This window comes from Cariama cristata, unplaced genomic scaffold (assembly GCF_000690535.1).
Source record: "Cariama cristata isolate BGI_N322 unplaced genomic scaffold, ASM69053v1 scaffold6799, whole genome shotgun sequence".
Taxonomy (NCBI): domain Eukaryota; kingdom Metazoa; phylum Chordata; class Aves; order Cariamiformes; family Cariamidae; genus Cariama; species Cariama cristata.
Genome location: NW_009637345.1, coordinates 43030 through 63072, shown reverse-complemented (window position 1 = coordinate 63072; position 20043 = coordinate 43030). Strand labels below are relative to the sequence as shown.

The following is a 20043-nucleotide window of genomic DNA, read 5'->3' as shown; positions in this document are numbered from 1 at the left end:
AAAATTGTAAAGCAGCATAGAGTTATTCCAGCTGAGTTCTTCCAAATGGTGTACCTTATACGTAGCTGTTACAATTCCAGTCGCAAGGATCAGTGCTGCAGTTATTATTCAAGTGATGTAATTGAATCTTTCATTCTGCTGGCCTGAGTGGACATTGCTTGCTGCCTTTACCTGTGGTGCAATGTACTTTGAAATACACACAGAGATCCAGTGTCATCTTCTAGAGTGACTTTATTTCTTTAAGTTGTTTTAGTAAGCTGTGTCTTGAACAGTCTTCACTCCCACTTTCTGCAGTCTTCACTTTGGACTGTATGAGGAATGAAGAGAGTTGTGTCCGCTTTTGCCTAAAAGTAAGGGAGGCACAGGTGTGGGCCAAGCTAAGTTGATCTCAGGCAGAGGTCCACAGGTATCTCCCAAGAGAGCTGTCTTTCCACCATTTTGATTCCCAAAGTGTTTCCAAGACAAAAAGAAACAGCAACAGCACTGTTACAGTTCCACATTGTCCAAGACATTGACCCCAACAGTCACACCTGCCATATAGCAAATAGGTCATCTTCAAACATTGTAATGGCTTTAGCTCACGCTGTCAAAAAAGCCCATGTGATTTTATCTCTCTAATCATTAGTTTGTGGAAAAACAAATGCTTCTCTGATGTGTAAAGCACTGAAAATTAAAAACCTGTGATGATACTCACAATGTAAATGGGAGTATTCTGTGTTTGAATTAATTCCTTACTATCTTGCTTATCACTTTGCTCATTTAATTTTAATTTTTTCCTAGCTTGGTGATCCTTTGGCCAGTCACGCAAAAATGCCCAAAGACATTGGCCGTTACCAATTTAGCCATCTGACAATGGATGTGCCCAGGAGAGATTCACAAGAGATTGGATTCTGTTTGTCATTTAGTCTCCCACAGTCCTCTGAAAGATGTGAATAGAGAATAGGAATTTCATACTTTGTTCCAGGTGAAACTGATTATAAACTATTCTTTGTGAAAAATACTTGTGCTGCAGAAGGTCATCCTTGGCATATTTCAGAGTCTCAGCATCTTTACACCATACTGAATCCAGTTACGATTGTATGTGAAAATCCATTATTATTCAGACCTTCCACATACAGCTCAGTTGACCTGTGCAGTATAGGGGTGATTTACTGCATACATGACAAAATAATGCTGTAGGACGGAAGACAGATAGTACACTATTTTAATGTCACCAGGACTTCAGTATAGTCAACTTTCTACTTACTGTCTGTGGATCTTTGTTGTTTTATTTATAGACTGTCATCCAAAATCCCTTGATGTTAATGAGTTATCCCCCTTTGAGGCATATAGGCAGTGCTTTTCAGAAAGGCAAAATCAAACATGTGAGTACTGACTACTCGTGTCAGTTAGAAGGGAAGCTCTGGCTAATTGAAGGTGCAGCATCAACTAACTGAACAAAAACCCTCATCTTCTGTTCTCAGATTGACACCTTTAGCGTGGAACCTTGAAATTAAGGGAGTGAAATATCAAGAGAAAACAGATGACAGAGTTGTTGAGGAGGGCAGAGCCTTAGCTAGCATAAATTAGTCTAACTGCAGTGATGCCACCAGTGCAATCCCAGTGTGTTTCAGGTGAGAATCCAGCCCTGAGTTGCTAATTAATTGCAGCACTCTACCTAAAATATTATAGACTGGAAAGTAATGAAATCTGTGACAGAGCTGATGCTTCTGACATCCCGTCCTGTATTCGTTTCTCTAGACTCTATTCAGCCTAAGTAGGCCAGTTTCCGTCCTCCTTACTCCAGGACATTTGTCATAATTCCACTGAATCCATTTATACCACTGAAGCAACCTAATTATGATTGGGAAAAGAATACTGGCAGTTCTTAGTCACAAAAACATTCATCCTAAAATGATTATATGGAGATGGTATATATTTAGCATATCTATTTTTGGTTAAGCTCTCTCTAGCAAGATTGGTGGTAATTTTACAAAGGGTAAAAATGGATCAGCAGCCTCTTCCTTCAGTATCTTGCGAAGCATAAAACCTCTTAAAACTGAAGCGCTTTGAAAAATGCAAAATGTTGTAATTGTTGTAAATTGATATGTGCAGAGTAGAGTAATTTAAAAATCATTAGAAGTATGCATTTTTAAAGTGCTTCAAAAAGAAATGAAGGCATAATACAGTACATTAATATAGTTCAAGACATCTCAAATTGGTTTCAAAATTAAACATCAGAAACTGCAACTTGAAAAAATAATTAGGTAAAACCATTTCACCGCAATCAGAAAACTCTTCAGGTTTAGGAAATTGCAATATATGGATGTCAGTCATTCTCGTTTGCCAAGGACAAGGATATTCACTACAAACAACTCGCAGCAGTGAAAATAGCCTTGAAATTTCCTCAATACGGGATGTAATCTGTCATGCATTTTCTATAGACTGCTCTGTTCCATGTTGGTACTTCTACTCTGCCCCCTGTTTTAGACAAATCTCAAGAACTTTTTAATTACACTATAACCATCCTTCATTGTTTTGTTCTGAAGAAATGATGGACTTCCTTAATTTCATCTAACTGTCCCCTTCCTTTAATTTGTGAGGAGCTTTGACTATTACTGCTTTGCTAATTAAAAGGATGATTCAAGTTTCCCCTGCTGTACATTGTCTGACATTGTAGAAAGACTCTTCTTACTACTGTGTATTTCATTGAAAAGAAAAAAACGATGTGTGACTAGTTTGATTTGTATCTCCTGTAGAGTTGCAAGAGTTTGCAAAAAGATATCTGGTGAGCAAGATTTCTATTAAAAACTTAGTAGTTAAAGATTGGAACACTTAATATGTGTTGCTGGAGAATTTAAAACATGAGAAATTTAAGGCAGTGAAGAAGCACTCCAATAAAAATTAATTCTCCTGCATGTTGAAATCAGTCCAGAGGGAACCAGAAATACCTGATGTAGTCATGTATTGATTTAAGAAATAGGATAAGTCAAGGGTATGAGATATACAATGAGGAAACTTGGGATGTTTTTCAACTGATTGCTGCTTATTTTGCAGATATGCCAAAAATAATGGCTCTTCCCTGCCCTTTTTCTTCCTGAAAATTAAGATTCTTAATCTATTGCTGTCTGCACCTCATTCAACAATTATTGGAAATATCACTCATTCAAACATAAACATAATTTACTTAGGTCAGCTTTTGTAAATCCTGGCCTAATGCACAAAAAGGTATTACGTATCCCACTGGGCGGAAGCCACAGACCCAGTTTCAGATGCTTCTATCCCAGCAGTTCTTCCCTTATCCGGGAGGAAGATACCCAAACTGCTCTGGTGACAGCAATATGGTCCTGTTTATCCTACTTTCGAGGCAACTGACAGAGACTTGCCTCTGTATGCATGGCATCATATCTCTATGAGGAGTTTGTTGTGTCCAGAAACTGTCTACCTCAATGTGTTTTGTGCTAGGCAAGTTCCATGAGATCTGTCTGGAGAGTAATGCTCATTAGGATGCTCAGGCAACACCTGTGCAAGATCATGCAGATTGTAAAACTAGAGAGCTTTACATAAAGCTGTTATGACCTCAGTTGGGTGATTATCAAATAGCAAAACCTGGCAAATAAGTGGCATTTTAGTAGCAATTCAGGTGCCAAAGTGGTTCAAGAACCTCCAAATTAGGTAAGCTGAGCCAAAGAGTTTAAGGGTCTAAATTTTGGATGTAGACATTTCAAGTTGTGGTTAAGTGCCCGCATCCCTTTTTGCATCTCAACCTCATCACCTACACGGTAGTCAATCTAATAGACAGTGATTAAGAACCATAGTAAAACAACTGACAGGATATAGTGTGGGAAGGACTTTTGTGAATACTATGTCCAAGAGAATATCAGGATGGAAATTCTGAATATGAAAGGCTCATACTCCACAAGAACCCTTTATAAAAGAGGTCTCTGAAGTAAAGAAGTTGTGGGAACATTCTGCTGGTGTGGATGCTGCAATGGAGGGGAAAAAACAGCCTAGTTGGACAACAGAACAGTAGCGACATACAAAATCTTCAATTTTTAATTTGCTAAGCCAAGTCCAGTGATGAAAGTCTAACAAGTTATCCATTAACAGCATTTAAAGAGGGGTACTTGTGTTAGGGGGGAGCTTCACTTCCCCACAGCTGGAAAAGCACAAATGGGAATTGCTAGAGCAAGAGTACAAAATGCCTCTACAAACTAGAGGTTTTGTCCTTCAGTGAATTTCAGAACATCTATTGTGCAAGATGTGTTGCATCAGTCCCTGAGAAGCACGTATTTATAGTATTTTTTTATTGTCACGGTAAGAGTTCTACAAAAATAACTATCATTTCAATATGCTTACGCAACAGAGTCTATGAAGTTTAACTTACTTCTGAAAATAGGAAATTGCTATTGATAAAAATCAAAATCATGGGAACTTTCTTTTCTCCTACATACTGCACTTTTAAGATTTTGATTGTGTAGATTGTTGCAAGGGTAATATATGTAGACATCTAAAGAATTCCTGATCTCTGTCCTCTTTAAGGACTTTTGCTTAAATTTTTAGCCTCAAGTAATACTTTTTAAATAAAATTAAATTTATAGCAATTATGCAAGAACATTTCCGTGGTGATAGAGCAAAATCTCCTTGTGTCTTATAGCTGCAGTGTACGTTTGAGCATGTCGCGCTCCAGTTTAGGAAGCCTTGGCTATTTTATAAACAGATTATTAAAATAGTATCTGTCACCTTGTGATCCAAAATTGTTTTCTGATGGACTGAAGAAAGCTGATTGTTCATGTGGCACATTTGTATTTTCAGTTCCTGCTCTGGTCACACGTGCACTCATTGCAAAAATGCCTTGAAGAAGAATGGCCAGCCTGGCAGTGCCTCTGTCAGCACTGCGGAGCGAGAAGTAGCAGGGTATCTTTGAGCAATATGTGACGGGGCAGTGGGTCCTGGGAATAACAGAACTGCCTCAGCAAAGCAGAGTTTGCATGGGCAAGGAGGAACCAGGGAGAAGCAATGAGTTAGTGGAAAAATGTAGGCAGCGAAGATCGAAGAAAGCAAGGAAAATAATAAAGGACACTCGTTCACTTCTTAAAATCTGCAAAGCACTATAGTAGTTGTACCAGGGACGCTGAGGAGTGTGATAGCAGTGCCAGGGTCGTGTGCCCAAGGTGCTGCTTCTCCCTGGTGCAGGAAAAATGCAAGTCATGAGCTGCGTCTTTGCTTTAGCAGCAATAAGACAGAACAGCAGCTGCCAGATGCGTGTTGCTATTTCTGTTTGTGCTGCTGACACAGAGGAGGTTATGGTTTATTTACTGGGAGCTGCTTCATCTCTCTCGGTACTCATCTTCACAAATGCAGCAATGAACATAGAAACGTTTGATCCTTGTCCATGTAAGCAGTATTCATAGTCAATCACCGAGCACTGTTTGACTTTCGCTAATTGAGGCTGCACTCCTTGCTTTTGTGAAGGAGCTTGTTATGCTCGGAGGTTGAGTTTGTCCAAGAAACTGTTTATTTGTGCTAAAAAGGGAAGAAGCAAGGCCAGCTTCTTCAGCCGATTTTGCTTTTGATTGAGAACCTGAGATGTTACTTAGAAGCTAGTAATGACTTTCAATTTCTCATGTTAGCCTTTACTGTGATACAGATTGATTGTTGGGAACGCAGAGTTCCCAAGGCTTATTTTACTTGATCCACTGTTTCTGTTTGTCCATGCAGTCTGGCTCATCACTGAAAAAAAAAAAATTAGAAAAATAAAGTATGTCCTTTTAAAAGCATCCAGTCCTAGCATGATGATGTAAATTCTGCAAGTCACTATTACCTTTCCATCTGAGTGCCAACTCTATGTCCGATTTGGGCGACAAAGGCATCTGTGCCACTTTTGGGCTGCCATTGCTTTTACACAGGTTGAATCTGAATAGTAGTTCTTATAATATGTTGAGAAGTAGTACCAGTATCCACATTTTCAGCATTTTGAGCCCTTTGGAGATATGGTAAGTAAAATATATCTTCATTACCAATTTTTATCTAATGTACAGAGCACGTGGCGTGGGTGAGGTAAGCACTTACCGGAGCAGTTTTTGTGAGTGGACCCATATTCGAAGATCATCCTGTAAGCCAGTAAATTAAAGACAGTGCCTAGTCTTTGCAAATAGTATTTAAATAAATCATTACTTCTTTACTGAATACTACTAATCAAATTTACTAATTAAATAATTGTGGAAAACTTTATGCTCTGAGCAGAGCCCTAGTCAGTGTTAATAAGAGTACTTCGGTGTATCATGAAAGATTTAGTGCTTATATAAAGACATATCCTGATCCACTCGGGCAATCTGGTGAACCTTTGCTGAAAACAGGTGTCTCAAAATCTTTATTTTCTTTTGATGCTGTATTAGTTCAGGCTGTATTTGTGAGACAGCTTTATTAAATGTACCTACTGAGCCATCTCTTTGCCTGTTTCTTACAAAGCCATTTGGTTGCTCCCCATGTTTCCCATTGTTATCATAGGCCTCATGCCTTTCCTGATTCTTGTGGTCTGTCACTTACACAACAGGTTTCTGGTTTTTCCTACACAACTGGCTTTTCAGCCTGAGGAACTGTGGATTGCATTTTTCCTTCTTTGAGTGAACACAAAGGCATAACTTTCGTAGCTTTCATCTCACTCATTACTGCTCGCGATAGATTGTTCTGGACTGCTTTCTTACTAGTCTCCTGATCAAATAAAATATTGAACAAGGTAGACGGTGCATGGCATTTCCTTTTGTGGTTCTCAGTGTATTGTGAAGGATTTCAGAGCTTGTTAGTCAGAGTATGAATCTCCAGTGTCGATTGTAATCTCACTGCTTCACAACACGTACAACTTGAAATCAAACAGTGGAGACAAATTATAAAGCAAGACCAAATTTGACAAGGAAACTCCACGTTTACTTGGGAAACACGGTATTTTAAAAATGTCCTGGTCAGAATACGGTGTGGTTCTCCTCACCCTTGTGTCAGTCTAATCTTCCTTGCTATTAGGTTACGCTTCTGCTCATTTATTTTAAACGTTTCCCACAAAGGTCTTGTCCGACCTGCCAACCTGTATCATCTCTAAGAAAGAGACAGGTTCTGCAGCTGAAGTCCCTTGTGTGGCAAGCACAGCATAATTGTATTCTGCTTTACACCAGTACTATGGCTGGGTAAACAGAGATATACCCAATGGCAAATGAGTAATCCTTTTCAGTGGTATCAATTTTCAGAGCTTTGGCTGCCTGAAATGAAATATCTGTTAGTATGTTTACCATTACCAGTCTAGATTCATCAGGCTGTATTGATTAAATTTTTGCACTGTAAAAATACCATTTTGAACCACAGCGAAATCGATAAAGGGTGAGGTTTTTTTATATATACAAATTGGATTTGGATCAGGAAGAAAATACTCTTCATCAGATGAAAAATAAAGCTGAAAAAAGAAGTGTGATAAAAGATGTAAGAAGGGGAAGAAGTTTCTCTATCGTTTACTCAGCCTCTGCTGTATTTGTCCTTTGGACCTTTCTGTGTATCCACTGATTACTTTTCTACACAAATAAATTTTCAGACAGTTTGGAAAACGTGCTTCCAAATAGGCGTGGCACTAACAGAAGCTACATTACAGTTTTTTAAAAAATGCAATTACATTCGTATATTTTTAGATACACAATAGTGTTAATGGCAGCCTTCCTAGTAGAAGTCAGAAGAGCTATTTATAGAGTACTTAATGCATCAGAAATATGTTCAGTGAGATGATGGTAGGATTATTTCCAGAAACCAGTTAAACCCATCACTAGATTGATGGTGAAACATTCTGAGTAACAAACAGCGAGGATATGGCATTTTAGTTCCAGTGGCTTTATTTTATGTGTTGTGGCCTGTGGTAAGAAGATAAGAAAGGTAGTTAAATATCTGTGAGGCAACACATCAGAAAGGTTTTCTGCATAAAGCTTACAGTAGAAAGGTTTAAAATGAAACAATGTTTGGAGAATGGAGTAGTTTTGCCTTTGGTAGGAAGAGTTGATCATTGAACGGTAATTGTGTCTGAATTATCCCAAATAATAGTCAGGGCTGCGTGAAGTTTAGATTGCCCCATTTTGTTCTGAAGACACTGACTATTCAATAGTACTTTTCTGCATCTCTTGTCTCTCTGAGGAAGACCCAACCTCCTGAAGTGCCTCATTGCCTCCCGATAGAACACCTCCTGGGATAATGCAGTTCATAACATGAAGAAGAGCACCAGGATCAATCCTTTATTCAGTTAGAGTGATTTCAGCTGTGCTATTTTTCAGTTGCCAGTGACACCACCCAAAAGCTTATTTACCGGAATCACTAATTTATTTCATAGCAGAACCAATAGATCTACTGAAGAGAAAATAGGAAACAGGGTATCAGTCATGTAATCATGAGAGAAAGAGGGTACTTAATACAAGTCCAAGTAACAGAAGACATCAAGAAGATGCAAGAAAAGAATGATATGTAAGGAGTTTAAGGAATACCCGCATGTTTGTGTAACTCACAGAAAGCTGTAAATGGTTGTAATATCTTATGAGCCTCTCTAACGTTGTTCGGAGCATGAGATGAGGGCAAATATGATTTGGAGTAGGACCTGTTTTCTCCTTAAGAATTTTTCCAAAATCATTCCTCTTCTACTTAACATAGCTTTATGCACTCACTACAGTCTCTTGCTTCATGGCAGTTTCAGAAAGAATAAATATCAATAGCTGAATGAATTTAAACATTCTAGTCTGATAACAGACTATTGGGTCTGTTGGGTGAGAGGAATCTCACTCTTTGTGTCTTTTGTTGGGTTGAGCCACCAAGTCCCACTTTGTGAAAGAGCAGAATCTTTGGAAATGAATGTGGAAATTATTTTGAAGGTATATGTGACAATAAATTCAATGCAATAGTTTTGCAGGGTTCGTGCAATTAATGTTAATGTATTGCTTTGAATTAATTCACACAAATATAACAGGCCAAACTCACAAATTGTTATGGTATTGTGAGATGACCTTTAATATATTTCATTGTCAGATGTAAATGTGTGATGCATGGAGAGAATGGAGAGAAGAACAAGAAGTATTGCAGCAAGAGAAATTTAAATTGAGAGAATATTTGTCTGTGAAGATAGTCTGGTGGTGGTATGGATTACCTAGTCTTGTTGTAGGTTCTCTGTTGCTGGGAGCTTTTAAGGGCTGCCAAGTATGATTTAATTTGGAACAAGGAAGAACAGATGATCATGTGAAGTCCTTTGCAGCTCTATTTTCTATAAATCTCCATTAAAATAGTTAAACTGGGCTATACACGTAGATACATGTCAGAACTGTGTGTTAATTTAGTATTCTGACAGTAGAGGCTTTTTTTTTTTTTTGGCCAAGCAGTTGTCAGTCATTTGGTAATGATCTATCATATTGATTTATTTTTGACTGTATGAAATTTCACATAAATTTCTATAGCATTTTCCCATTAAGTGTTCCTTAGTGGGGTGAAGGACGGGGAGAAGGTGTAGCAGTAATTGTTGGGGAATGCACCTTTGCTACTTCTTCCATGCAGGAACCTGATTTATGTTTGCCAGAGGAAACATGTTCGCAAAACCTGGCAGCTGACAGCCAGAGACTTCAGAATTAATGTTTTGCAGACACTTCCAAGTCCCTTTGATTTCCAGCTCAGGCTTGAAGAGCAGGTGCCACTGAATACTGGCATAGCCCAGGCAATACTTTTGCATTGCCTCTGTAAACAAACTGTCCCTAGCTTGACAGTTTGTTGGCATAGCTGTGGTTGGCTAAGAATGTAAAACATGGCACACCTAACTGACATACTTTGACACTGTTGGAGAATCCTAGATTAGATGTAGTTATAACATCCAGATTGCCAAGGAAGTTTATTTAAATAGGGAAAGTAATATAAGCTCTACCATAAAAGTAATGTCTCTTCTAGTACAGGTTTGTAGAACTTGGTGCCTACATTAAACCTCTATAGTGCGCTCTCTCAGGTAACCTCCTCTAGTGGGGACAACTTTCCATTAGGTTTTACTGAAAAAAAATAGCTCAACTGCTCTTGAAACTCCTAAAAGTTTAAATTTTTCAAGTTTTTTGTGGTGTAAAAGATTGTATTAATAAAGTCAGTTGCTGAAAATGAAGGCTAGAACAGAGTTGTCTCCAGGACACAGCGGGAAGGCAATTTAAAAAGCCCAGGAACATTGTTGAAATTATCATGCAAGCTTATTAAATGCAATGTATATTTAAATTGAAAAAACTTTCTTTATTAGACCTAGATAGGTGATTTTTTGCTGCCTCTAGCAGTTAAGCTTATTGGGTGAAAGTCAGGATAGATTAATTTCTAATCTTTATGGAAAACCACTTATTAAAAAATGGATAGCAAAATTATTAATATGATACTGAAGGCTTAGACTGTCTGTAGAACAAGACTCACCACTGAGTGTGAAGAAAAGTAAAATGAAAGTGTTTTCGTAGGAAGTATTTGACCACTTTTGTTTACATACAGCTTTGTATTCTTAGCATGATTTTCTAAGAGTTATTTCTGAAACATGTCGAATTAACATTAAAATCTTCCCTTATCATTACAAATTATAAAATATTTAGCTTTAATTTCCCTTTTCATGTCACGTAAGTAGAAACTTATTATAAAACATATTTGAAAGAACTCATTGTTGACTTAGGTAATTAAAATGAAGAGTGTGGAGTGAATTTTTAATGCTTTTTAGATTAACTCAGGAATGATCAACATATTTGTCTCCTTCTCAAGAATATATACAAATGATGCTTCATAGCTCACATTTGCCTTCTTCCAAGAAAATTAATGACCATTTGGAATGAAGGACATGTCAGTAAAAATTCTAGACTCAACTGAACATTTTTTAAGTCTTATTCATTAATTGGTTTAAGTTGAAGGACTCTGAATTTTAGATTTGATAAAGACTATATTTCATGAAAGTCTGTAAGAAACTGCAGGGGTTGGTTGGGGCTAGCTCCCAGCAATTTGTCAGCACATTGCTTGCAGTGAGTCTGCACAGCTGAGCTTTTTTTAAATAGTGAAATTAACTTTCCGGCCTGACACTTAGAGAACCTTGTTTTGATTGCAAAGTATACAGGGACAAAAACTGAAACAGGGCCATGAATTACTGTGAATTAGCGTGACTCTATTGGTTTCGTGGGAGCCATGAAAATTCACACCTACTGAGGATCTGGTCTCTTAGCCACAGACCAGCCTTCAACCAAGCACACTCCACAAGATCTGCCTAGAGGCCAGGCAGGCGAGCTGGGCAGGTGGGTATCCCTCTAAACAGGGGCAAAGAGGAGTGGGAGAGAAGAGATGGCTTTTGTGTAAGCCTACGAGCCTAAACACCAACACACTTGAGGGACTTAATGAAATGTGTGTTGCACTGTACATTGTGAGAATGATTGACAGCACAACTAAAGGCTTGTGATGTAATACCTCTGAGTCGACTAATCCAAACTATACCTCTTGTCACCTGCTTCCTTTGTTACCTTACATAAGTCACCCCTCCCTTACCTTGTCCTTTGCAGTCAGCCGATGGCACAGCTTGTGGCTCCTCAGCAGGACAGTCCCAGTCCAGGCTGTGATCTGCATCTCCTCCCTTGCCCTGCCTGTGTTGCTTCTTTGATCCCTCAGTGGGCTGATTTAGCTTAGCAAGCTGTCAGGTATTAACCCAGGAAAATAAAGTGAATAATTATCTGCCAGTTTCATGATCTGAATCAGCTCACCACGGTTTCAGATGATAAGCTGCAGTCAGGGACCACAGAGCCAGACAATGGATGAGTGAGGAGGGGGGCTGGAATAGCTGTTTCAATCAGAGGAGACATCTTTGGCTGCCTCAGCTGCTGCCCCTGCCCAGAGCTCAGAGCCCTGGCCCCGATCTGCTGGCCCCTTTTGGAGCACCCACTGCATTTTGGGGTGTGTCTGAGTCCTGTAGGACCAACTGCTATGGAAAGAGGAAGATGCTCAGTTGAGCAGAACAGTTGCATGATGTCTGACTTGCTGTCTGACTTCAGTGCTGTCTGAATTTTTACCACATCAACTTTGTTTGAAGCTATTTACCTATTTCAAGTTGCTATATTGTTTCCCATTGCATTCAGTCACTGTCCACTCACTCGAGTGTCTCATTTTGTCTAGTCTGCTGTGGAAACCCAGTCTCTTGATACAAACACAAATGCTAATGTGGCTCCCTGCTATGCTGATATTTCTGTACTTGTTTATCTGCAGGAGGAGCTAAGAAATTGTTTTGCATTTAAAAACAGGACAACCTGAACTGATAATGCTTTTTTTAATCTTAGTTGTTTGAATTAGCTGTGGGTTAAAGCTGCAGGTACTACCACAGCATTAATAGGATGACGTTAGGCTCAATTTCCCTTGCTTTGCATGAGAAGTCTGGGGAGAATCTTGGATTTGCATAGCAGAAGAATACATTATCATGGTAAAGAGCATTTCTGAAGCCTCATATTAAATCACTGAAACAGATGTAAGTCTCAAGATTGGCCTCAGTGACCATAAAGTATGAGTTGGCTAAGCAGCAGGACAACTAGGGTAACTGAGGAAAGTCTGGTCCAAACGAAGAAACAAGGTTTCATTACGTCTAGTGCTTACAGAATTGGTTTTGATTTGCATCAAAGAAGATTTAGGTTAAATATTTGGGGAAAAAAAATGCATTACTAGAAGGAAAGGCAAGAGCTAGAAAAGATCGTTCTGGCATTCCTTTGCCGGAACAAGTTTGACACGTGCTTTTTTCATAGCGCTTTCTACTCAGTTACTGGTATTTGGTTACTGTGCTCTAACTTGCTGACAGAAATAAGGTGTGAAAACTGAATAACTGGGTGCAGGACGACTAAGCTAACATTTCCTATCACACCGAGACAGTTTGAGGTCTAGAATTTGTGCTGCTGTGTTGTTTTTCCAAGACAGTGTGGTTGGGATAGAGGAAGCCACTGTATTCCAATAGGCAAAAAATGAAGAAAGATTTGTTTAGCTGGGTAGGATCTTATGTGGGAAAATAGAATTTAAAAAAGGAGTCTTGTGAGTGAAGACTGTATACTGACTGGCATAGGATACTTTTTGATGAGATAGGAAATCTTTTATCTCCACTTCATCAATCTGATTGAATTTAAGAGCTTAAATAGTGTTTAAACATTGTATTCCTTGTGTGAAACATGGGGAAAACAATGGAAAACTTTCAAACAGTTTAAGATCTGTTTAATTTGGGGGTTGTAAAGTAGGATTATGTGCAAGATCTATGTCCCTGTGGTAGGGATGTGCTTTCATGGCCTTCAGCTCCATGCTGCTATTTCTTTTGTTTGTTTGGAAGATGAATTTGTCATGATTAGACTCTGGCGGGTAGACAGACAGAGGTGAGGAAGGCATGCATGCCATGTGTGGGAATGTGTTCAAGGGTTTCCACAGCTGGTTCTTTGATTTATTTACAGACAGAGAAGTGGTAGGAGCCGCTAGAGATGCTGACATGAACGGAAGATCTGTATCACTTTGTTTCCCTCCTTCAGCCATTCCAGCCTACATTGCCTCTTCTATATACTGATGCCTACAATATTTCCTGAAGTTTTGGCATCAGTTGAACTAAGACAGCCCCACAACTGCAAAAACTGTGTAGTAGACACTCAATCCAGAAGGGTCAAAAACCCAATCTCCCCCACTTACCCCAGCATAGTGCAAACTACAAAATATTTCTTAAAATCCTCTTAACAATCTTTGCCACTTACAGTAAAATACCAAAAGCAATAATTATAATGAACTAGAGGGAGATCAGGAGAGATCAAAGGCATCCCTCTAGCAGCCTAAATCCTTGAAGTAGCAGGTAATTTGTTTAGATTTAATTCTCAGGAGTTAGCCCATGCCCTAAGCTATAAGGGTAGGTTAAAATAATACCAGTGATCCTCTGCCAGTCTCACCTGGGAGTGATTCTTTTGTGATCCTAGATCCGGTGGGATCAGTTTACTTCCTGATCGTAGGAGCAAGTATTTGAGTGACTTCAGTACCAATGAAATAACAGAGCAAGTCCCCCCTGTAGTCCTCCGAGCGGTCACCCAGGTTTCTAAGGAACAAACAAGTGAGTGACAAAACAAAAAAGCCAAGCCAAATTATGCAGCAAGGGGTACAAAATCCTTCCCAGTACCTGCAGACAGGCAGTCCAAGCTATGAAGCGTTAGATTAATACATGATCAGCAGGCAGCAATCAAGTCTTTCTAAGGGATAGTGCCCTAGGCTCAGCACAGTTTTTCGTTCGAATATAGCAGAGCCGTCTCCTTCCTTGACTTCCATACTCTTTTGCAGGAATATCAGCAGATAATTATCTTGTACTCCAGTATAACACAAGTCCCTGTCTGAATAGTAAAATTAATTATTTTTTATGTAGTTGATTTTGACTTCCTTAGGACAGTACTCCACAGTTACTTTTACTGAATTTTATCTTAGGTTCTTTAACATGCCTTCTGCTTTGGAAGGTGCTTCTGAGTTGGACTATGCTTTTCCAGTTTGTCACTGACCGATTCTTTGGATTGCACTCTGTGCCATCACCCTGGATATTAATGAAAATAAGGGCTAGGCTCTAACTCGAGACAGAGCCCAACACACCTGCAATGTCACTGTGCAGTTCCATTTCTGTGCTGCTTTTTTGTGTTAAAATGATTCAAGTTGATAAGATTTCAATTTAAACTTTAAAAACTTTGCTTGGTATATACAGTGACAGCATTTGTCACTACAAATGCTTTTAAGACTGTTTATATACAATAGTTCCAAGATATAAATGATCATTGTTTAAAATCTGTCAAGGGAAAAATCTTGCAACAACTAAATATGTAACGCTGACATTTGAAATCAGAGCAGACACAATTATTTGGCTTACACTTGTAGTGCTATCAGCTGCTTTCCAAGAGGAAGAAGGAAGAAACATTTCTGTGGCAGGTTAATTGCAGAATAACAATCAAATTCTGTCTCTTGACACTAATTATTCTAAATAAATTCAAAGTACATGGAACCTTTTTATAATGAAGTCATTCTTTTCACAGAACAACTTTAGTCTAAGTGGAAGTAGAATTGCAATTGGCATATTGTGATGTATTGAAGCAATTCAAGACTTTCATTCCACTTCACAATAAGTGGTGTTCTACAATGCCCAGGTAGAGAAATTGTTCTGAGTGCAATGAAGGAGCTATTCCTGTCTTCCCAAAACAACTTTTCTGGTTTCTTAGCAGTTGACTCATGAAAGTCAGGAAGGAAAAAAAAACTTTTAATCCTTGGAAGCCATTTTAGAACAAGGCAGATCTGCGTGGCCCGTAAGTCATAGAATCAGAATCATAGAATCATTATGGTTGGAAGAGACCTCAAAGATCATCAAGTCCTGTAATATTGTGTACTGCCAGAGTGGGGTGCTTGCTTGTCTTCTTTCTCACTGTTACCTTTCTGGTGGCTCTTCTTACTGTAAGTGAAGGCCATTTTTGCCATCAATACAAACATCTGAATATCTCCAAGACTGTTTTGCTGTATGTGTTTAAGGTGTCACTTTATCCTTTAATTTGTCTCACTTTGAAATATCTGAGTTTATAATAGATTCTGAGCCAATGGGACCTGGGAACTGCCCTGACATGCTGTTATTAAAGGCCTCAGCTGAAATCAGTCAAAAAATATGGACTTTCTCGTGTCAGTTTGTTTTAGACCCATTACCCTACCATATGCAAAGCCATCATTTGCAGTCCCCACCCCAAACAAATAAATGATCTTGCAAGTAACTACCAAAGGAGAAGGCAGCCAGATTGTGTAAGGTCTGTGCCAGGTCATGAAATCCCATGTTTGATCCAATTGATGAGTGATATTAGCATAGAAGTGATTAAGTTTGATATTACTGCAAAGTCTATTTGCAGTATGAAACTGCTGTTTCACATTATGTATTTTTGTAATCCTGTGCAGAGCTGTGTACCCTGGACTGTGGCAGCCACGGTGTCTGTTCAAGAGGGATATGCCAGTGTGAAGAGGGCTGGGTGGGACCCACCTGTGAAGAACGTACCTGCCACTCTCACTGTGCTGAGCACGGCCAGTGCAAGGACGGGAAGTGTGAGTGCAGCCCTGGATGGGAAGGGGACCACTGCACCATTGGTAAGGGGGTTTTTGTACCTCGAGAAATAAAACACATAAAATCTTAACCAGTTATACAAAGATCTGCCATAGCCATCAGTCTAATTGAAGTAATTTTGGAGAAACAGAGATCCAGAATCGGGCCAGGTATAAGAAGTTACCTCTGCTCTGATGGTGTACCCTGCTTGTTGCACAGAATAGTGACTCAGTGCAGCTTTCTGTTTAGAGGAAATAACGTTGATGAATGAATTAAATTTAAAAAAAAAAACACCACACAGAAGAAAGATATCTCGATCTTAACATGTCTTTGGGTTGTGTTCATATATGAACTTTGAGTGAGGAAGGAAAAAAATGTTTAGAAATAGAAGGTGCGAGGGGACGAAGCTATTATTCAGCTTAAGTAATTCTTGCATTACATCTGTTGCCTTCATGTCTGAGGATTTACATATTTTACTTATTAGTAGGGGTGTTTTTTCTATAGCTGGCTTCTAACAATATTCCCAATAAGGTAAAGCTTTCAGGTCTTTTTGGAAGTCATTACTGAACTATACAAATGTGATAGTTACATTTTTAATAAATACAGCAGGCTTTTGCAAAAAGTCTAATAGTGTTTCTCCCTAAAATGTCCCAAAGCAAGGTTATTCATAAACATTTTAATTGTTTGTAATAAACATTTTAATTGTTGTAATAAGCATTTTAATTGTTGTATCTAATTGTCAGAGGTAAGCAGCGTAAGTTCTCATGCTTGCTTCTTGAAAAAAAGTAGAATGTTTTATCTTTGTCTTGATCATTTTAAGATAATTCGTTCACTGGCTCTGGAATTTACTAAATCAGATTTGCTAAATCAAGAATTAGGTTTGGGAAGGAGGAACAGCCTAATTTTCTGAAGATTGTATAGAGCAAATCCAGAAAAGGACCAAAATAATTAAAAAGATAAATAGAGCTGCTCTTCACATTGTAGGCAGTACCAGGTATGGCCCAAGCTGTCCTCTGCGTGCTTGTCATCAAATGGAGAGCAATCACACACGCGGTGCGTTTTGATCACAGTAGCAGGAATAGATCTGACTGCAGTGAGAGGGAGACACTTTAGTTCTAACCAACAGGTGGCAAGCCATAAGCAAATGGTGTCTATTTTTCATTTGGGTACAGAAGTTCAATCCATCTCAGTTGTGTTCTTTTCTTTTTTAAGCTCACTACTTAGATGCTGTTCAAGGTAAGATTTTCGTATCAGCATTGCGAAAGAATAATGAAAAGATACAAAAGTATTGGGAATGGAGTCTTTTGTGTTACCTGTTTTGTCTGAGCTTCTGTATTGCTAAGTTGCAAGAATAGATAAAACATTTGTTTGTGGAGATGTAGATATATAGATATATATACACACACAGAGACAGACAGAGAGATTTACAGAAGAAAATGCAGTTTTTAACCAATAATGTGCTCATTTGCGAAGTTGTAGCGATGTAAGCATGTTTTATGTGGCCGTTTGATGTGCTATGTTAGGCAAATCAGTTTTGCGCTCTCGCTTACCATTCCAAAGGAATGACAGAGCTGAGGATTTGCTCAAAAAACTTTGTGTTGATCCTGTCTTCCATGAGAACAAAAATTTTCTTTTTTTTGTTTTTCTGTCATTTGTGCTCAAAGTAAGTTTCTTTTGATAGAGAAGTACACTTTCTTAAAAGCTGTCTATGCTGGATGTGATATAATTCTCTTCAAATCATTTGATATAAGAGTTAAATTTTATGTTGTTTTGTGTCTGCAACTGTTCATTTGATTTCCGTGCCTTGCCGCAGGTCCTGCTTATCCATGTCAGCACAAGTACCTTCCCCAAGTTTGACAGCAGTCCCTCAGTTCTAGCTATGCTGTGCGGAGCAATGATGCACGTTGCCCCTTGCAAAAATGCTGCTAGCTGAAATATCAAACTAACCAATATTCCAGAAAGACCTAGGTGTTTATTTTGTATTTATTATTTCTCCAGAATTAGATAATAATAAAATGAAGTAGGCATTCATTTGATTTCATTTATAGTCTTCGAGGGTGACCACAGACAGCAGCAAAATATAATCACATACAAGAAATAAATTAACTCAGCAGGACAGTGAATTGAAGTGGAAAAACATCCCCATTACCCACAACAGCTCTCACATCCTGCCCTTTCCCCCAGCTCCCTGAAAGAAGCAAATAATTGGCTTTTATAATGTATCTGGTGGTTGCCAACCTCATGCTATTCTAGAGCAGCGACTTCCAGAATTCCAGTGTGGTCAGATTGTCCTAACCCTCCTGTTTGCAGATGTGATTGATAAACTGTGCCAAGGGTGAGGAGAGGTGATGTGTCTAGTGTGAAGTTGCCAGGAAATGTGGTGTGTGCTGGGCTGTAGGTCACAACCTCACAGACCGGTCGTATAGATTCCCTGACTCTCTGGTTGGCTCCTCCAAAATCCTTTTGGAGCATCTGGGGGCTGCCAAACACATATGCAGACTGGGTCCTCCTCTTTCTTCCTCAAAAAAAAATTCTCTCTGGTAACACTGAGTGTTAATGTTCACTAACAAGTACCGAAGGGCTTTCAGGTCTGGTAGGTCCATGCTGGCAAAAAGAAAGGAGCCCCCTTAGAAGGGATGCCATTTGCGCTGTTAAGCTTATTGCTGAGCTTTATCCATTGTCCTTTGGCTCCATGTGTGACATGGTGAGGATTTGACAAATGTCTGAGCTGGCACTAAACTGTGCAAGCAGATGGACGTGAGTGTTCACATCCAAGAGACAATTCCTCTCTCACTCTTACAGGCAAGAGATCTAGCTGAGAAGGTCCAAATTACAGTTGATTCAGAGCTTACAATTATATAATCCAGAGGATGCTACAGTCATTGTTCCAGTTTTGGTCTAGAATCAGAGCCGCTAAAGGGCAAGTGTTTGTCATACTTGAATCGGCTATAATGTGAAGGAAGTGGAACTGGACATTGGAAGGAAATGCTCCCTCATTTGCCTTCTGTGGAAAGAGTTGTATTGTAGCATAAATCAAATTGGCTTTTTCTCAGTCAGCTGCCTATTTATGAACAGATTTAAAAAGATCACCTCCACTTCCTGCAACGTGTAGGATTATGTCCACAAATGCCAGTTTGTCATTTAAACAATGTTTTCCATGTATATCTTTGATATAAATGTTGGTTATGTATATACTTTCCTTTGTGATCTACAACTTATTTTTCAATATGTAGAGAGAGAGAGGGACATGGCAGACTGTTAAATATCTTCTTATAAATTTACTCACTTTTTTTCCTGCGCATAAAATATTACACACTAAAAAATCCTCATTTGTCACTGAGAAATTACTTCTGGACAAGCAATGGGAGGGACCAGGATGGGAATTTTTCCATATTTGGCCAAAAATATAAATGGCTTGCAAGGGAGCAATGATCATTTGAAGGCAGCAAGTATAATACTATATGAAAGAATGTTAAAGAATAATTACAACTGTAAAAGAAGAGAAGACAACTCCTCCATGAAGGCTTCTTTTTACATTTCTAGATGGCTGCCCAGGTCTCTGTTATGGAAATGGGAGGTGCACTCTTGATCAGAATGGATGGCACTGTGTTTGTCAAGTGGGCTGGAGTGGCTCAGGATGTAACGTTGTCATGGAAATGGTGTGTGGAGATAACCTGGACAATGATGGAGGTATGATACATAATTCATGTGTCTCTGTTTATTTGTCACATCCTTGATTGTCATTTGAATCTATAGTTTTGGTGTATGTTTTCCTTTTTATCACAGAATGTCAATGTTTGTCTGTTTGCTTAAGACAGTTATTCCACTGACTTCATCTGAAGCAGTGCAGTGAGGGAACAGACCCTTGTGCTAGATGTTAATCAAGGCAGAGATTATGTATTTGCCATACCTATCATCCCAATACTTGAATTTTTTTTCTTTTTTAAAAAAAATCCCCT

At 38.8% G+C, this 20043-nt stretch overlaps 1 protein-coding gene across 1 annotated transcript in view; it reads left to right on the top strand.

Moving 5' to 3' along the window:
- Positions 1 to 20043, top strand: part of LOC104167891 (teneurin-1-like) — a gene marked incomplete at its 3' end in the record, with an annotated part of 162577 nt that overhangs the window by 103634 nt on the left and 38900 nt on the right. Inside the window, exons 14-16 of the mRNA XM_009708288.1 lie at positions 15943 to 16128; positions 17297 to 17320; positions 19628 to 19774. Of these exons, the coding sequence (XP_009706590.1) occupies positions 15943 to 16128; positions 17297 to 17320; positions 19628 to 19774 (357 nt within the window). The remainder of the gene's footprint in view (positions 1 to 15942; positions 16129 to 17296; positions 17321 to 19627; positions 19775 to 20043) is intronic.